General features: G+C 40.0%; 2 protein-coding genes across 5 annotated transcripts; both read right to left on the reverse strand.

The window, feature by feature from the left end:
• Window positions 1-918: 918 nt before the first annotated feature.
• Window positions 919-12301, reverse strand: LOC104415492 (protein HASTY 1). Of its 2 annotated transcripts, XM_010026798.3 has the most exons (22): window positions 11869-12301; window positions 9692-9793; window positions 9335-9478; window positions 9172-9252; window positions 9016-9085; window positions 8640-8710; window positions 8404-8567; window positions 8224-8295; window positions 7900-8137; window positions 7049-7111; window positions 6662-6952; window positions 6435-6548; window positions 5605-5731; window positions 5351-5520; window positions 5169-5270; window positions 4433-4536; window positions 4054-4348; window positions 3711-3955; window positions 2491-2994; window positions 2101-2395; window positions 1819-2002; window positions 919-1388 (listed from the first exon to the last, which is right to left on the reverse strand). In XM_010026798.3, the coding sequence occupies exons 1-22, from the start codon at window positions 11977-11979 to the stop codon at window positions 1309-1311; spliced, it is 3627 nt and encodes a 1208-aa protein (XP_010025100.2). In that variant the 5' UTR covers window positions 11980-12301; the 3' UTR covers window positions 919-1308. The 2 variants fall into 2 exon arrangements, with proteins under 2 accessions (XP_010025100.2, XP_018717243.2); XM_018861698.2 differs by lacking the exons at window positions 9692-9793; window positions 11869-12301 and having other exon boundaries at window positions 9172-9248; window positions 9335-9457.
• A 1379-nt stretch (window positions 12302-13680) lies between these two features.
• LOC104415491 (probable serine/threonine-protein kinase At1g54610) lies at window positions 13681-18911 on the reverse strand. Of its 3 annotated transcripts, XM_018861662.2 has the most exons (9): window positions 18816-18911; window positions 18562-18710; window positions 17806-18341; window positions 17274-17558; window positions 16840-17157; window positions 15918-16145; window positions 15135-15235; window positions 14566-14683; window positions 13681-14296 (listed from the first exon to the last, which is right to left on the reverse strand). In XM_018861662.2, exons 3-9 carry the CDS (start codon window positions 18166-18168, stop codon window positions 13958-13960), a joined length of 1752 nt encoding a protein of 583 aa, XP_018717207.2. In that variant the 5' UTR covers window positions 18169-18341; window positions 18562-18710; window positions 18816-18911; the 3' UTR covers window positions 13681-13957. The 3 variants fall into 3 exon arrangements, with proteins under 3 accessions (XP_018717207.2, XP_010025097.2, XP_010025099.2); XM_010026795.3 differs by having other exon boundaries at window positions 18599-18869; XM_010026797.3 differs by lacking the exon at window positions 18562-18710 and having other exon boundaries at window positions 18816-18836.
• Between the last annotated feature and the right edge of the window lie 607 nt (window positions 18912-19518).

Raw genomic sequence — 19518 nt, forward strand, 5'->3', positions numbered from 1 at the left:
TCCTGGGAAGCCGTGCAGAAGGTTTTGAGGGGTTTATAAGGAGAGCGTTGGGCTATGCTAGAAGCCTCTGTAGCTACTGGAATGCAGAGATACCCCTTTTCTATTGGCTCCATGCTCAACTGCTGTTCTTCAACCTACCATTCAGAAGACCATGCCGTACCGCCCATCATCTAACTTAAAAAAGACCAAATTGCATTTCTTTTTTTCCCTCCTATCCGAGCCTCATCTTCTATAGCACTTTCTCAATGCTTTACCTGCTTTTCTAACAACTTCACCTCACCACGTGTCTCTGATTGGATGTTTCTTGGACGGCGAGCACTGCCGTGCGTAGAACAAAAGTCGAGATGGTGTTTGTTTATGCATTGCTTCCCCCGTAAGGAAGCACTTCCCTAGATGCCTCTCTCGATGTAGTGTAAAATAAATTAGCACAGAATATGAAACGGCTGTCTCCTCGAGAGACAAAGAGGGAAGAAACCGAGCTCCATATTCAAAGGTTGAGTTGGACTTTGCTTGCCCGTTTCACTTCCCCCATAGAAAAGCCATTTAATTCATGTTAGCAATTGAAATATGAATTGTTGATACGTGAAATCCGGCTCCTTGTATTGGAAGAAAAGGGGAAAACAATCACCCGAGTCCAATTCCAACCAAGTCACCAAATTATCACATCTGGGCCTCTAATGGTTTTCACACAAAATGTGTGCTTGGCATTGCAAATTTAAACAAGCCCTAGATATCAATACCCATGAAACTTGCTTTACCAAAAAAAAAAACCCATGAAACTTGGATTCCTTTCTTGGTCGTAAAATCTTCAAATTTCAAGTAAAGAAACAATGAATTTTACTTCACTGAACAAGAATAAATGTAGCCTATCTTTTCGAACTAAGATGCAAACAAGGGAAAATGAAAAGAGGATAAAGATTTTTGGGAACCGTGAATCTATCATGTCAATTACTCATCATATTTATGAGTGTCAGGACTGTTCTTAAGTATTCGGGATGAAAGCCTCAAGAGCTACATCTTGCCATGTAAGCTCGATACTGAAAAACTTGCATAAACTCCAGAATCTGACAGCCGATTCATCTCGATCCAAGAGCAAATAATACATTCCTCAGGGATATCTATCAGCTCAAGACAAGGGATTTTGTACAAACTCGTATTATGCAAAACCTGAAGAGATGGACCGAGACAGGCAAACTCTTTAAAATTTTGGTGAGAGATTGAAAAGGCCTCCACGCACCAGCTTTTAGTAAGATGTGGATGCTTCTCACAAGTCAACTTCATATCTGTACAAAAGAATTTTCCTATAGCTCACAAAATTGCTGCCAATCCTAGAGTATCCCCCTCCTCAACCGTTGATCCCAGAGCACTGACTGAGCTGCGAGGCCTCGCTGAATATAGAAAGACAGAACGCTTTAGCACAAGAGAGATTCCATATGTTGGTACACTGGTCATCAAGAAACTGAACTTCTTGCAAACAGCAGTGGAAGTATGGTATGTGTTGTTACACAAATATTAGACAATGAAAGATCAAGCTGAAGATCTTAATCTTGTATTGTTGGTCTTCTACAGAACAAGTTTTGATTCAGGTGCAATGATGCAGCGAGAGTCATTAGTAGTCACAATCTGTAATGCAGAGTACTTGCTCTCAATGCAAGGTCTCAACTTTTAATTTCACAACAGGCCAAGAGCAAGCAAACCATGCTGCATGCCCCCAGTTAAATCGGTAGCCCAATTACCCATGAAACCAAAATGCTAAACCATTCATTGTCCCGAAAGTAAATTCCAGATCTATTTGCTTGTAATTCTGGAAGTTCTCACCTGACATGTTCGTGATAACATTGACACTCTTTTGAGCAGCAAGTGCTTTTAACTTATTTCCTGTAGCCAACAAAAGTAGACTCTTCATATGCTGCTTCTGTTCCTTTGGGCTGGAGGTCTTTGTCAATGCTTCTTCAAAAGCTTGAAGATCTTGGGGTGTGATAGCAGGGAGGGAAAGCAGAACCTGGGTATTTCCAGAAAGTGGGCTACTATTTAGCAATCCATTCAGTTACATCATATCAACTTCTAAAGGTAGTATTATTGATTAAGTATTGTCCTTACCTGCCTGGGAGCTGGGTCTCTATCACAAAGATAGACAAATATTTCACGACAGAGGGCAACCAAATCAGCACTGATGATGGCATTTGATTCTAAAGTCAAACCGCGGATTACAGCTGAAAAAAGATCTTTAGAGACAAATTGACAAAGTTCCACATTATTGGTTGATATAGCTAGAAGAATCACAGTAGCACTAAAAGAAGAAACTTTGGTCACTGCATCGCCATCTGTCCACGTGAAAACTTCTAAACACATCTGTAATACAGGAAGAGCCAGACCTTTGTGCTTCATAAGGAAACTGTAAATGGATTAGAAGAGTGAAAAGAATCAAATATGAGTATACCAATTCACACAAAGAACAGGGAATAAGAAAAATCTGCTCATCATTAATACCTGACCATAGAGCTTTGTGAGTAGACGTCCAACTCTTGCAGAGAAGACATGTCAACGCGGTTGGCATGCCCTGATTGTTCTAGTGAAGGAAGCCCTGTATTTAATGCTGGGGAAGCTATCGCAGAGAGGAGTGCACATATTTCACGAGTTAAATCTCGAAGTAACTTCTCCTCCATAACCTCAACTTTCAAATCTGAACTAGCAACCATGCCAGTAGTATCCGGAACCTTTGCTCTACCTTCAAGCAGCAGACTGGACCATGAGCTGCTAAGAGCTTGTCGAGAGTGGATGAACAATGGTCGGAGGAGTGTCTCCAGCCAGGTTTCCCACAAGTCTACTGGACAAGCTTTAATCAATGGGATTACAACTAAATGAACAAGCTGCCTTATATGCCGGAATTCCATGAATTGGATATTTTCCATCAGTGCTACAGCGACAGAATGAATATCCAAACATTTGAAAAATGCATCACCAACAGTAGTTGATAAGCCTAGCACATTATACCTGAAAAATTGAAACAGTGGTTTGAACCTTGTAAAAGAAAGTTCTCACGAAGAAAAAAAGTAACGGCAATCTGTTAGAAAACAAAACCAAGCATCCTTAAAGCAAGCTATCATGAGTTTCCTCCCTAGAGACCCACAAGGGAACACTAGTCTAGTGTACTAATCTAGGTGACTAGGTTTGAAAAGATAGTAGGAAACTAGAGGAAACTTCCGACATACGCCAGTCAAATTATTCTGAAACTTTTGAACCTACATTCATTAAGAGAGAAAAAAAAAAAACAGTACAATTAAACTAGATGCCTCATTTCACCGATGCTAATAATCTTTCACCCAACATCATTCTAAACAGAGTACAGTTCAATAAAATAGCACCATTTCAGGACACTTTAGTTTGTGGTTAGTACCATTGGAGGATGCCTCATATAAAATAGTTTTCAATGCCCCACCTCAACTGTTACCAGTAAAAGTTTTACATCCTGCTTTAGTCTGTTTAAACCCCAAAAGACTTAGGTCTGACAATCCTTAAGAACAGAAATTTTAGCAAAACAAAAACCTTCTTCTGATGTCCAGGAAACGTTTACAAATTTTTGGTGACCCCTATTCTTTTCTTATTGGATCCACATCACGTGCTCCAATCCCCCACTTTTCTCCTTCAACTAGAAGGACGAGAAGGAAATGGGGAAATACTCATCTAGGTTAGTAATTATTCACACTTACCCGCTGTCTCTGACACCTTTCAACCAGTTCCGAATATCATTTTCATTTGGCTCCGTATTTCCTTCCTTGCTCAAATCAGTTTGAGATCCATCTGCTGAATTCAATGTGGACTTTGAAGATTTAGGAACCCCTTCTCCAAGAAGGCCAGTCTGCTCCACATTACTTATGGTCATTGCAGCCTTCAGCTCACTGGGTAACATACAGAAAACAGGAGGAGACCAAAGGGAGTGTATGGCACGAAGTAACTGCATGACAAACACAATGAAGAGCTCAAATTCGTGCAGTGATGGTAAAGGCAGGATATCATGGATTAAACACATCTACAAAAAGAATACTTGCATACTTTTAGAAGGGGAGGCAGCATCCATGACAAATGTGAAGCCATTGGATGCAAAAAAGCTGAATTTCCTATGGAGCAACTCTGCAAATTCAAATTCCCTTTTCTGTATCCACTTCTCTTGAGTGCCTTCTCAAAAAATGTAACTGTATGGAAAATTGACCACATAAAGGATGTCTCAGTGCACAAGCGAACCAAGCCTAAAGGTTCAGATAAATAATTGTTTTGCCATTCTGCCTGGATCCATTGTTGGCTCAGTGGTTCCAACAACCAAAGCAAAACTTCTTGCTGCTGTTGAATCCTGTAGCAAGTTTTGATTAAGAATTCGAACATTTTCTAATGTAGAAAAGGAGACAAGTTCAGGAAACCAAACATAAGTGATTACCCAGCAGCAGAAGCCATTACAAGAAATGCTTCTCCAAGAATATTATGTTCACCACGCAGAAGACAACCTTCTCTTTGAAGATAGGCCATTGTGTCAGCAATCCCCTTTAAAAAAAAGAACAAAGAAAGGAAGCAGAGACAATTAATGTCAGAAGAGCTAGAATGAGATACAGATAGGCACTATATTAGTACTTGACATTTCAGCCAACGGTAGCTGTAAGTAACCATCCATTTAAGCAATGTCCTCTTTTACAAAAAAAGCAATTTGGTTCCAACTTCTTGGAAAGAGATATCCTATTTGGCTAAGTATTTAATCCTCTGAATGCCAGATTTGTACAAGTGGATATTCTCTTAGTCACTCCTCTTCTCCTGACAAAAGCCAGCGTAGACATTCAGAGAGACCAAAGAAATGAACATTCTTTCTCGAGGCAAGGTAAATGGTATGAATAACTACGATGTTAACACTAAATCTTGCAGCATAGAGAAAACCAGGTCCAAATGCATCTTCAACTTAAGCCCATTCTATACCTGTGCTCATTTACAATACCACCTCTATTCTGCCCATGTCTCAGTATTGTTCTGCACATTTTTCTTTTCATGTTCTTCTTCCTGCTCATGAATTTTTTTGATACCTAGAACTGTTTCTCTAGCTAGTATCTTACTTATCAAAATGTAAAAACAACTGTTTCAGCCAAACCACAAACTCAGAGGCCAAGTTTAAATGTATAGGAAGACACCTTCATGTGTGGCAGAATGCTTTTATCAGCAGCTTTGGCAATCCGAATAAATGAGGAACATATGTGCAGTCTTGCATGCCTAGCACTACTTGTTGAGGGATCCTGCCAAGCAAGCATTTACTTAAAGGCATATCCTGTACAGATTTCTTAAATATATTCCATCTCAGAATGATTAAAGAGACCTTAACGGCAAAGGGAAGCGATGTTAAAAGCTCAAACAATTTGGTGATGACACTGCCAGCAGCATTTGGAAAATACTTCATAAAAGGGCCGAATGCATCTAAATAGCGCCCAAGAACTTCCACAAGAACTGGTTCACTCCATTTCAAAGCAAGAAGTTGCTGAAGTAACCCTGCAATCTCAGTTTTGAAGCAAAAAGTTGTTTAGTGATAGTAGAATATCACGTCTCTGAACAGAAGAAAAAGGCGCAGGTTACCTTCAAATATGGTACACAATGTGAGTTGAACTTCAGAATTACCACCTCCAAATTCGCCTAATCCATCAAAAACTGTGTTCACAACATTTTCTAGAGCCAACTGCATACTTTCCATCAAAGCCAAATCCTAGAACAAGGCGACACAAACTTTAGGATCTAATAATAGAATAAAGCAAGGACAAATGAAAAACAAGGAAAGGGGAAAACCCAATTTCTCTTCCTCTTCCCACCTAAGACACATTTAGCTTTTAGTTAGAGATGTAAGATCTTAGTATGAACAGGTTTTCCAACTATGAGCCCACCAAAAAGATCCAAAAACCCAGTCCCCATTCTGCAGCTTGACAGAGATTAAATGAATAATAGTTTTTTTTTTTTTGGTAAAGAAAAAAAAATAAAAGAATAATAGTTTAAACCTTAAAGAGTTCAAATAATTATTTATTGGCCTTGTTTTGTTCTTTTGATTAAAACTGTAAGCTGGGTTTTGGAGGTAAGCTATTGCGTGTTATGTCATGTCCAATAACCAGCAATATGACAAATGGGTAGCACAAAATTGGTAGAACCTAGGGTATTAACCATTAACTTATCTTGAGGCCCACTTCAGCATCACAAGCTCTCTCAAATACAGTAGGCTCCCATCCAATCTTTTCCCTTTATTATTGCAAAAAACAAGGGATAAAAGATTATGACCCCAACAATTCCCACAAACTCCTATAATAAAAGCCAAGTATGTTAAATGAACAATGTACTTGAAACAGGCTCTTGGCACTATTGCATTTCCAAATAGCCAAATTGCTAGGAAAGAAACTCCATGAAGAATCTACAAACCAAACCTGAGCAGGCATTGGAGGAGGCAAGGGATTCTTGATCATTGAGATGATTCTTTCAGATACTTTCCTACCAGCTATTATGGGCTTGTTTGCAGCAACAAACCTAACCAACTCCAACTGCCAAAAACCAATCTATCAGCATTAAGCAATTGAGGGGAAAGTCATGTAGCATCCTAGTTAACATTTGAAGCAACTTCTAAACGGGAAAAGAAAGTATCTCATCAGCATACCAGCCTCGACCGATACTGGCTAAATTCACCCTTGCCCTCGATATCATCACTCCACAGCTCCAGAGTTCCCAAAGATACTACTGTCTGAGGAAGAGCTTTTTCTTTCTTGAGCAGCCTTAGGAAAGATGTCTCTAGAATGGCACTGCATGTATCATCATTTACAAAATCCAAGAGCCTTTTCTTCTCCTTATCAACCTGTCCAACGCTAGAATCTAGACTACCAGTGGCTGAGGTTTCTCCACCAACATTTAGAGGCACCTTAGCCTTTGACATTAAATCTCTCATCAGTGCCTATAATTGCAAAGAACTGTCAAGTACACTTCAATTAACTGCAAAGAATTCGAGATCTGACCATGACATCAAATGATCAATAAAAGAACTGCTTACCAACCAAAAGTGCAGAGATTGGAAATGAAGAGCAAATTTGAAATGTTGAAAGAAGCCAAGCATCTGCATTAACGTGACAATGATTAGCATACACACACCCTAGTAATCACACTACTATAGAACTTATAATCATCATGACTGGGAAAATTATTTCACCACAGGCACAGTTCTAGACTCTCAGAACTTGAGAGCAAAGAGACACCTGCTTCTCAACTTAAAAGATACAATTTTAATGCTTAAACCAGCTATCCTACAGATGTCCATTCTTCAACTGATCAACAAAGATAACATTAAAACTAGAAACAATAAACGATAAATCACAATCCCCAACACCAGCAGTGGAGGGAAAAAAAACTGCCACACAGAAGACAAACAAAAATGAACTAAAGAGGTTGTCAAGAATAAACAAGTTCTTTTCAAGATGCCAAATGAAGAAAGCAACTGCTTTGATGCCACTTTGAGCCACGTAGATCCTATGATTTGAGCCGTAAAAGGCAAGTCACTCAATTCAAGGACTCATTTGGCTCAGCCAGGTGAATAGAGTCCTATATATCAATAAATTAGCAATACTTCCCGCATTAGCAGCCAAAAAACCACAGGTCACTTAACAGCCATGTTTTCATGACCAGAAAATAAAAACCACCTAATTTTACTCCAGCAAGCAAAAACAGTGGGGCATAAGGCTGGAATGAAGGAATTGAGAGCAGACTCTTCCCAGCATCCATGTGGCATGAACATAAGATTGGATCTAGTATATCAAGACTTCCTTGAAAGGAATTTGATCTCTAATTCCTCTAAATCATGTCATTACGAGTTTTAACAAGCTGAAGAGAATCTACATAAGTAATCACCTGCTGCAAATAAACAGAAAGCACAGTGCTATCACCAGCAATGCATGGCAAGTTGGAAGAACCCAAAGAGACCATGCTCTCACATATATACTCAGAAAACTCAAATTCATTTTCCTCGATGATGCTTGGATTTGATGTAGATCTGTGCAGAAATTCTCCAGAAACATTCATTAAGATCTGAAAGATACTACCCATTGCAGCATCAAATTCTGGAGCAGAGGAGTCAACTGGTCTCTTTCTGCAATCACAAGTGAACATATGAGCAGGTCATGGTCAGATGAGTTAATAACTACTCACAGATCAATTGTTGACAACTGCCCATACCTTGGGGAGACAAGTTTGAAAAATTCACAGGCATGAAGACGGAAATCAGGAGAGGAGAGTAAAATGCCACACCTATCATAAAAAAAAGAGTAGGGGGGAAGGAGGTGAAGTCACAAAGGAAGGAATTACTGCATGCCAAATTTTGAATAAACAAGTTTTGTACATAAAAGATTAAAATACCCGTTAATAATGCCAGATTTGGCAAGGTCTGACACTGGAGCCCACTCAGCATATGCATTGATGGCGTTTAAGGTAGCAATTACTGTGGCTGCATGTTGTTTTGCAATTTCAAATTGTTGCCTACCAGCTTCATTCAAGGCAGTTCCAAAATGCTTCTCTAGCAACTGAACCAAGAATGGCAGTGTTATAATGGTACCAGATAAGCACAATAACACAAGGCGTGGTCAGAATCATACAGTGTACAGTAAAGGTAAAATATCAGGCAAAGATTGTGTAAGTCCTCGTAACAACATCCTGCGCCTGTCACCTGAATTAAGAAGCAGAAAGAAGAATTGGAGTTGGCTGAGGCAAAATTTGGAAGCTAAAAAGATTAGATAATATCCATGAAACCAAAGCATTATAGAGTATTGATTAATTGAATGAAACAAGTTGGAAAATATTCTAGTACTAGAAGATACCTGGCACTGACTTTCAACTTACTGAAAATCAACCAAATACTACTGCTAAATTTCTCACACATCTACCCTATTAGAGTTACAATACTCTGCAGACTGGGTGGCAGAGCAGGCACTAGAAGTCAAATCAAATGAATAGGTAAATTAATAAACTAACCTTCCAAGTCTTCATTATGAACAGTAATATCTTCCGGAAGCCACCTCAGCGTCATCGAAACCAGCTCCGCCTTATTAACCAAGGGTGGATATAGTGATCAATAGATGTTTAATATAATAGTTGAAATAGCCAAGGTGAGGAAATATATAGATTTACTTGTATGGGACCCTTGCTGGAGAAGGAAACTAGAGAGGGAAGTAGCTCCTGCCATAAACTCAGTTCTTCTCTTCTAACTATCTAAATTTGTACAAAATAACATTAGCATCGCGTCTGAGAAAATCCCTTTAAGCTTCAAACTCAAAAAGAATGTAGTTAAGACCTCAGCAACAAGGGCAGCTGTTTGACTCTTCAAAGCCCATTCTTCAGAAGAATATGCACTCTCAGCCATCAATTCTACAGCAACATTTGCAAAATTCCTACGTTCTGTGGGGTTCAATTCTTCCCATCGCAATCTAACCAAATGCTGCAACAGAATGCTAATGTTAAGTGAAGCCATATAAACACCCACGTACTTCACAGTCACAAATCTAAGCTTAAAAGAAAACTCTGCTTCATTATCGAAGTTCTATAAGCACATCAGCAGAGATGGGAAGCATCAACAAATTTTATCTCCAAAGGCACAGGAAAATCCAACACAAACAAAGCACATAAACCGTAAACTACAAAAGGGATGAACCTGAAGCATTTTGAAGGCTTGCAATCTAATTTCAGAAGACCAATCCTTCTTTACTAGAAGGAATGACGAGCTTGCTAATACTCTTACATCTCCAGTCTTGATCTGTTGAGAAAGCAGAAAAAAATAAGCACTACCAAAACAACAAATGGCACAACCTATTGAGTAGAAGCACAAAAATCATATAGCATATATTGTATAATCTTGGGATCTATTGATGGAGAAGATCACTCAGACGAATAAATAAACCACTCACAAACTAATTCCCCCGCAAACATCAGCATTGCAGAAAAACCTTCTCCCAGGCAAGTTCAAAACTACAAATACTTGGAAAATTACAACAATAAGTTACACAAGTACCCAACCAGCTAGGGAAATATTAAGCAAGCTTGGACAGTAAACTTCTTTAACCAAACTTACACATTCCTGGACTAAAAAACATTTATTAGGAAAAACTAAACCATTTGTTTTCCTAGGAAACTAGCAACCTATGCATTACACAGGTAGACAACTTTTTTAGCAGAATAATTTTGATTTGCACCCATGTGAATCAAACAAAATTTCTCAAAGCAATCTGATAGTTTAGTTTATTTTGAAGGCCCTCTTTATTGTTGGCTGGGAATAGCAACTTGTCTCACAAAATTCTTTCCACCCATATGGCTAGAGCCGACCAAAATTTTTATATCTAGGTTTGGCAAAATTGTCTCGTAGAATCTGAACTGGAATGTGAAATTGACTACAGGTACAACTTAATTATTAAGTTAATAGCATTTGTGATTTTTAGCCAAACGAAAAATAGCAGTTGCAATTGCAATTAATACTGTTGGTCGAGCACCTTGATTGTAACACCCATTCTTTCCTTTGATATCAGATTTCCACAATTCTTCAAAATGAAGACCGTCAAGAAACAGAGGGTAACAAACTTCCTTTTAAGTACTAAAGAATCCCTTCAGTAATCCTTAATAGATCAAAAATGAAGAACACAAAGCAGCAAGCATCCTGAACAGTTATATATTAACTTTGTCTATGCTGTATAATGGTACCAAAAGAGACTCTAAAAGTCCCAAAATCACTAGTGCGTAAACCACACAAAATTGATGCCGATAGTTCTAGCTCCTAGAAAATGCTGCCAATTACGTATTAAGTACGTGTGACTTAACCAAGGAAATATGCGAATGGGGGACAGACCATGGCCTATCGCTCTAGTGTAATTGCCAAAGAAAAAAAAAATGCACGTGCCGAAATGCTCTTTTGGGGAGCATTTATTACGAAACAACTTATAAAGAAAAGTAACTTCAAACAAGTTCAGATTACATCTTCAAAGGTAGAAATCATGGCCAGACAAAGTTCCCAGAAATGTTTCATGCAGTGCCATTTCCCAGCTTACCCATCAAAGTCCACAAGCAAAAATTCCCCTTACTCTGGACCAGAAAGAATGGTTGATTACCTTACCCCAAATACGCGATCCATATCCCGACATTGACACCATATTATATCGGAACCCAGTTCCAACAAAATATGGCAGTGATTTACTACAAGAAACTACACGGACAAAAAGTTCAAAAGCTGTCTGGCATTAAAAACCTTTCTCACCTTCCTTACGTCACCAACAAGTATGAGCTAATCGATGACCTTAAACCTCCAGAACCCTCAAATACCAAACTATTACCACGCCTACTGAAATAAGAAAGACGGATGGCCAACCCCGCAGCGATGACATCTATAAATCCGGCAACCCGCCCATTTTTCAATTTCCCCCATAACCAACTTTCGAAATTACTAGAAGAACTCAGGGACCACGCACAATGCGATCATTCTCTCCCACCCAATCACAAAACGGCCTCTTTCACTTATGGAGGAAGCTTAAGCTTAAGACACTTCGGAGTCATCTCATCAATTCCCCGAGCATTACAAAACCTCAGGTCCAGTATTTCCATCCCGGGGCTCGAAGGCGACATCATTTCCACGATAGAAAAGGTGAAAAAGGTCCTCCGACCTCGACAATTTCGATGCGGACACTTATTCAGGCACTACGAACACGCAAGTCAAAAGCCCATAACGCTCGCCATTGCCGACGAGCGCGGCATCGAACCGGAACCCACGCGTCATCGACCCCGGAAAGACGCCCCGAAACACAGAGAGGAGGGAGAGGGAAAGCGAGGGGGGTAGAGAGGGCGTACGGATTCGAGGAAAGAGAAGGCGGCGCGGCGGGCGTCGGGAGCGGAGCTCCAGTCCAAGGCGGTGGCGATGGCGCGGGCCAGGCTGCCGGCCACGGCGTTCGCGTCCCCCATCGCTTCCCCCCCACGATCAAGCAACCACCACCGCGCTCTCCACCAATCCGCGGCGAGAAGAAGAAGGAGGGGGGGAAGTTCTCTCGAATCGATCGGGGCTTTCCGCCGTTTCCCGAAGCTTCTGCGGGAGATGGTGGGATCAGCAGAAGCGCGAGAGAGAGGGGAGGAATGGGTTCTGCGGGTTCGCTTCGCGGGACGGAAAAATCCGAGCTTTGCGCTGCGCTTCGGGCTTCGCTGGTAGTGAAGAGAAGAGAAGAGAGCTTTCTTTTTCGCTTGGGCGGTGCTCTTTGCAAAGTTCGGATCTTTTTGTTTGTAGCGTGTGCAGGAGAGAGAGAGACAGACTACGTGATTTCACTGAAAATTGGGGCGCAAGGCGTTTTTTTTTTTTTTTGGGCGCAAGGCGTTCAAACGTCCAATAGGAGTCAAGTCAAGTCATCCAGAAGCAGGATTGAGTCCTTATTTATTTATTTATTTATTTTAATATTTTGATATCATCATAAATTTCAAATCGAAATATTTATGGTACATTTATTTTTTATTAATTTTAATTAAATTTTATTGTCAAATAATATAATATAATGATACGTGACAATTAATAAATATACAAATTAAAATTTTTTGCCTTATGTTTATTATAAATGTAATTAATAGAGAATAAATTCGTCATAAATGTATCCATCGAGAATTTTTGATGATCAAAAGAATAATCTTTGCTAAATTTGTGTAGGTATAATAGTTTATGATTTTTTGTAGTAAAAAAATTAATTCAGAATAAATTTATTATTAGTGTATCAATTCAGATTTTTTTTTTTGTTATACTAAAAAGAATAGTTGAGTTGGTTGGGTTTTGGGTATTTTACCATAGAGGTCGAAATTTCGTAATTGCTAATACGTCTTAAGTGGAGGGTCATGATGGTAGGGTCATGTGTTAGCTTCCTCAGATATTGACGCTTGGCCCAAGGTGCATTGTGCACTGTACGAACTATGGGTTGCTAATTAACGTAAGCGAAAAATGGGCCCGATGGATCCTCGATTACCAAAAAAAAAAAAAAAAAAAGCGAATGCCACAAAAAATTTATAATCATGTGCACAATGATATCAATATTCCATTCAAAATCCTGAGCTTAAATCTATGTGGCAAAAATACTCACTGTCTATTACAAATGGTAACATCAATACCCAAAATTTTTTGGGGTATTTGTGTTGCGATTGACATAATTTAGGATTTTCATTGGCACAACAGAAAATTTTGCTTTGCAACGTGAATGCTTTTGGAACTTCTGGTCATATAAACCTTAAAAACAGACTTTAACTCATGCAAATGAAATAATATTGGTACAAGTTTTCAAAATGTCTCAAGGCCAGGGCACATCCTTATCTGACTGCACAACTTTCGCCTAAGTTTCTCTGAGAAATATCCACAAATACTTGTCAAACGTGTGAATAAAAACATAGTACATGATGCCTCCTTATCAAATGCTATTCTTGCAAACGCTCAACAACATTCACTTTCCGCATAATATGGAATGGGGAAGGTCTCAACAGCATCAAAAGTCACGACCCTCTTTCCGCCCCTGCAAATCCATCTTGACTGACTTCCAACACTCACCAAATGGACTCGAATCTACCGGGCGCAAAACTTGCCAAATCAAGTGACCGAAGATGAATTATCTTGAGGATGACGGCACTTCAGCATTGAGAAGAGTAGAGAACTCAGGCTGTCAATACTTATTTCAATTCTTCAGAGTGTAAAAAATATGGAATACTTGGTACCAAGAAGCCACTGAAGCAAAAATTTACAGCACCAACATTGACTGACCATCCCAACAAACCAAAAAACGGTAACGGCAAAAATTTAAATCCTCCATGGGACAAAAAAATAAACATTGACATGGATAACAAATACCGAGTGAAGTTTACCCTCGAACTAACTTTTTCCGTGTTTGTAAAACAAATGGTCTTCCGTCCGGTAGATCGTTTAAGCTATGCTTTTGCTTTCGTATGCTTTCAAATGAGAATCTGCTCTTCTCCCTTTATTGGTCCCCATAGATAATTTTGAAGACTCTCGTTGTCCGCCTGCACTGTGCTTCTTTCGCCTTGGAGCACCGGGAGGGTCGACCAGTGGGCCTGACCATGTTTGATCATGCTCTTTCGAAGAAGTAAATGAGGTAGAGGTAAATGGGACATCGGGAGGGACAACAGCCGGATCAAAACGATGAGAAGCTCCCAATGGGAAACCAAGCGCTCCATCCTGATGTGGCGGAGGGAACTTTTCGCTTTTGCTCTTCGCATTTGCATGGGAAATGAGTCGTCTTCTCTGATATACAGAAAAACCAATAACCTTGTTATGAAAATTAAACCCAGTAACCTTGTTATGAAAATTAAACTAAGTCTATTAATGTGAATGGGTGTGCCTGTTTGCCTAATCTGCCTGCCCAATTATTTGTCACTAGTTGGTAATGCTTTTGACGATTAGGTTTAAGGAGCATCAACACCAAAAAAAGAAACAGAACACCAGAATCCTTTGCTACCATGTAATAACGAAACTGAACAGAGGAAGAAGGAAAGAGAAATAGTTTCACATACATCAATGTTATGCTGAAGCTCGGCATTGGCTTCTGGAGCAGGGACAGCCCTGACACGTCGATCACGTGTCCGTTCTTTCTTAGAACCATCTGCTTGTCCTTTACTAGCTGCTCTCAACCTGCAGAAATACAAGAAATTGCTAATTAGAAAAGTTCACCAAACACTGACGTGAAAACTGCCATATGCTTCATTTTGGGTATGAAGATGCTACTTTTCGCACTGAAGAATCCAAGGATGCTACTTTTAGAATGAGATGTTGCATTTTCAGTACTTATGTTGCTATGCATGGTATGTAACCACATTTTTTATATCAAATGCTTTAACCTAGACATGTGTAATTTGTCTGACTAGATTCGCACTGAAATTTCATGAAATGCCAGTTCTATATTGCTAATAAACCAGAGAAAGGCATGATAAATCAGGTAGCAGTTTTAATAGAAATGAACAGTCAAGAAAACATGAGCCAGAATCCTTATTAGCCACTCTAGTTAAACCACGGGAAAAAGTACGAGGAATGGAAGGAACCAAAAAAAGAAAAGAAAAAGGCCAATCTAGCTTCTGGGACCAACCGTCGAGCTTCGTCATCACGTTTTTTAGCATCCATTTCCTTACTGGGGGGATACTGTGGGAGGCTAGACGGTTCACAAGCATATGGCTCCGTCCTGAAGAACTGTGTGCAAAGGCAGGGGCAAAGTAGTAAATTAAAAGGAAAGGGAAAAGGGAAAGTGAAAAGAACAGGAAGCACAGTTGCAGAGCTTCAAATAGCATGTGTACAGCCAGATCTCACTAAATATATTAACCTTATTAGTTAGTCCTAAAATAGTTTATGACAAGCCATCATTACATTATGCAGCCAAGGATCCATAAAGTTTCATCCACATTCAGAATGGTAAGTTAATGGGCTGTAAAAGCTCCATCCAAGGTCCGGACGATTCCTATATAGACTGTGTCTTCAAGTGCTTATCCAGATCATAAGCATGAAATTATACAGGAAGTAAAACTTAACCATCCTGAGAAATCATAATCTCGTAGAACAGATAATGAACAGACGAGTACAATCAGAGCTGGCCAAATTTAAGCAACTCGATTTTAAGTTGATGCAGGTTGCAAGAATAGGATTGAAAAAATTTGTGGTTTGAACCTAGCCAGAGGAAATTGTCTCCGTTTAAGCAAATCAATTATCAAAGACAAACAAAAGAAAAAAAAAGTTGCAATTGCAAATTACAGTCTTCGTATAGAGAGATCAACAGGATAAAAAGAAGCCATAATAGTAAACAACTTTACTGCCGAGGGAAAAAGAGCAACGAGCACATGGAAGCATTTCAAATATAATGCACTAATGTTAAACTGACTTCGCTTTGCAAAGCATCAGTGGCTGTCCCGCGTTCTGCTGGATCGATTGCCAGAAGAGTTTCAATAAGTGGCAAAGATGATGGGGGGAAGTCCTTAAATGTTTCCCTGATGCATCTTCTATAAGGTTCTCGAGGCTTGAACAATGTTGCATTTGGCAACTTATATTTCTTCCAATACTCCTCTGAAGGTGAGCCACATAATTTGTATATCTTGTGGAGTTGCTCTACCTATGTACACAAACATAACAGCAATTCAAGTTTCAGATATGAGAGGAAGGCAGTTGTATTTTCCTGAAAAAGAAGGATGGTTCCACAGACAAGGATGGAACAATAAATCAGATAAAAAACTAAATGGCTGAAAGCTAGTCAACAGCAATGAAGTATCGAAATGTCAAACTGGATCTAGGCCAATATGATCTACCACAAAAATCCACTTATGCCAAATTAATTTCGTATCACCAAAACCGAGGATGAATACGATCATTTACCAGCAAATGGAGTAAGTATATTATACAGATTGTCCATAATGTATATTGCATACATAGATGATCCAAACCTTCAACTTGACCAATCCCCATGGAAGCACATAAACCGCCTTGTTCATGCATACAATGGGCAAGGCACTACTCACAGGATGGTGGGTTTGGCCCCAATTAACTCTGAATGGGAGAGATGCTATAATTTGAATACCGGTTCTATTGATTTTCAATCAAGCACTTGACAACCCAACCAATTCTTTGTGGATTCAGAGTGTCCAATATTGTATAGATCTAAGTATACTGATTAATATGGCATATATATACACCTTTTATTACCCACTAGACAAACTTTAAGCCTCAAACTGCGAATTACAAAAGTTGCAACCAAGACACGTTCTTTGAATCCAAAAAAAAAAAATCACGAGAAGAAGGTCCACACATACCTCTGTTCGACCAGGCATGATGGGCTTCCCCGCCAACAACTCGGCTAGTATACAACCAGCACTCCACAAGTCTATACCCACACCATAATCATTGGCCCCAAGTAGAAGTTCAGGGGGACGATACCACAGAGTGACCACCCGACTTGTCATTCGATGCTTGTGGTCTGGATCATAGAATGAAGCCAGCCCAAAATCACCAATTTTAAGAACTCCTCCATTGTCAATCAGTAGATTTGAGCCCTTAATATCACGGTGAAGCACACGGCGATTGTGACAGTGCTCTAGTCCAGAGAGCAGCTGATGCATGTAACACTTGACCTACAAAATATATAGATATATGTTTGAAAGAAGGGGAAAACAAGTACAGTATACCAAAAAGGGGCATGGAGGCCTCACAATCAATCGCCAATTTTAAGTGACAAACTTGTACAAACCTGTGGCTCAGTGAATTTGATTGCTGGACTTGCTGCTAATCCAGCCAAATCATGCTCCATGTACTCAAATACCAGGTACAAGCTGCAGGACATTCGTGAGGTAACTAAACCCTCCAACTTCACAACATTGGGATGATCCAGATGCCGTAGAATGAGAATTTCTCGTGCCATAAACCTCACGCTTTCAGGTTCCAAGTTGTCAAACCGGACCTTTTTTAGTGCAACAATTTTACCAGTCAACAAATCCTTGGCTTTGTACACATTGCTATATGTCCCTTGTCCAATCTGACAGTAAAATAACACTAAGGAATTAGAAAATAAATGCATGGATTTAATGTAATAGCAATTATCCAAAATGAAACCAAACAAAACAAGAGCAGAGCTATAAGTCGTGAGTCCTTTTATTGTAAACCATGCAACTGATCATGAGTCCAAGGCACTTCAAAGTTTTTCATTGCCACAATCAAAAGCTGCTATAATCGAAACACCAGTGATGAACTGTAAGCGACAAAAGTCATAAGTCGCATCCAACCTTGTCAATTTTCTCAAACGTGTTCGCTCTTCGAGGAATCCAGCCATTGAGAGCCTCCCCGCATATGTCCGAGAGCCACGAGGGCCATCCAGCAGCAACCTGCTCTCCTCGAATATGCTTCGGCAGGTTGCCTAGCTTCGTGCTTGGCTTGGACCGTCTCCTTTGCTCCCGTGACTGCTGATCATCTTCGACCTTCTCCTTCTTCTGGGTCTCCTCGGTCCGCACCTCCTCGGCTTTACCCTCTCCCTCTACCTTCGCAGCGACCGAATCATCCCTCTTGCTGGTCTCGACCTCCGAACTATCCCGCCCTTTGGACTCTGTGACTATGCCGGACGACACCTCTCGACCAAGCACGCAACCCATGTCTCGCTTCTAATTTTCATCTCTGAACATATCCCATACAGCTCGTGTACGGCCTCTTAACCCCACCAGCCACCAGCCACCAATATCCTCCGACGGATCACTCACCGCAAGAACAAGGCGACTCCCAAGCACAAGCAGCTCAATCTCCGCATCAGCAAGTCAAATCTACCCACCTGCAAGTTACACCAGAGCTCAGACACCCGCAACCGGAACTGGTCAATCCACTCAACGAAGCAACGCAAGTCACCAGATGCTGTGCAAGACACGAACCCTAAACCAGCTAATCCCTCAAAAGGAAAAAAACCCATCGCGGGTGTCCAGATTTCAGCACGACCCACCAAAGAAAAAACCGGATTGAACCCAGAAACAAAAGAGCAAGGAACAGGGACTGACCCGGACCGAATCTGGGTCTGCCCAAGAAAGCACCGACCTTGCTCCGGTCAGGGTGCAAGCTCCTTCAGCGAGGCGTGAAACGTGTGTCCTCCCCGGTCAATCTTGCTCGGTAAAAAAGAAGGAACTGGGGTGGGAGGAAGCAAGAAATTCTGCTGGGTACGCGATTGCTCGGTAATTCGGGGACGTTCAAGGCCGAAAAAAGGAAACAGTAAAGAACGGGAACAGGAACAGGAAACAACAACAGCAGATCGTACCTCTTCGGTTCTTGATTATTATGCTGTCTTTAGTTTTTCGCAAGTCAAACCTCCGCACCTCCTCGCCGCTGTTCTTTTTGTAGAGGACAAAGGTGGGACATATTTCTATTTCCTGAATTAACGGCAGGACTTCTTTCTTTCTTCTTCCTCTTTTTTATTTTTTTCTCCCCCTTCCCCTTTTTCCTGTTTTCCCCTTTTGACACGTTGCTTGCTGCTGTGTCTTCGGTGATCATTTTTCTTTGTTAATAAGATTTTTCCGGTTTTACTCCCTAGGTTTTTTTTTTTTTTTTTTGAGTGATCCGAGAAGTGCCGGCGTAAACCCGGGATGACTTGTAGGGACCCACCTCCCATGAGTTATAAGTAAGTCGCGTAAATGACAAAGTGATGAGTTGAACTCTGGCCTTGCAGGTGACTAGTGTGCAACTCCTTATGTTAATGTCATAAAAAATTCTAAATTAGTATATTCATGACAAATTTATTATAAAATAATTTTTTGATCATTAAAAAAATCTTAAATTAGTAAAACTTGTGACACATTTATCCCAAATGACCATAAAAAAACTAAAATAGGCATATTTGTGACAAATTTACTAAACACTAAAAATCTCAAATTAATACATTTATGAAAAATACACTTTTGTTAAATTGAATTAATATAAAAAAATGACAAATAAAAAGTAAAATCCCAAATTAATGCACCGAC

Source organism: Eucalyptus grandis, chromosome 3, assembly GCF_016545825.1.
Source record: "Eucalyptus grandis isolate ANBG69807.140 chromosome 3, ASM1654582v1, whole genome shotgun sequence".
NCBI lineage: Eukaryota > Viridiplantae > Streptophyta > Magnoliopsida > Myrtales > Myrtaceae > Eucalyptus > Eucalyptus grandis.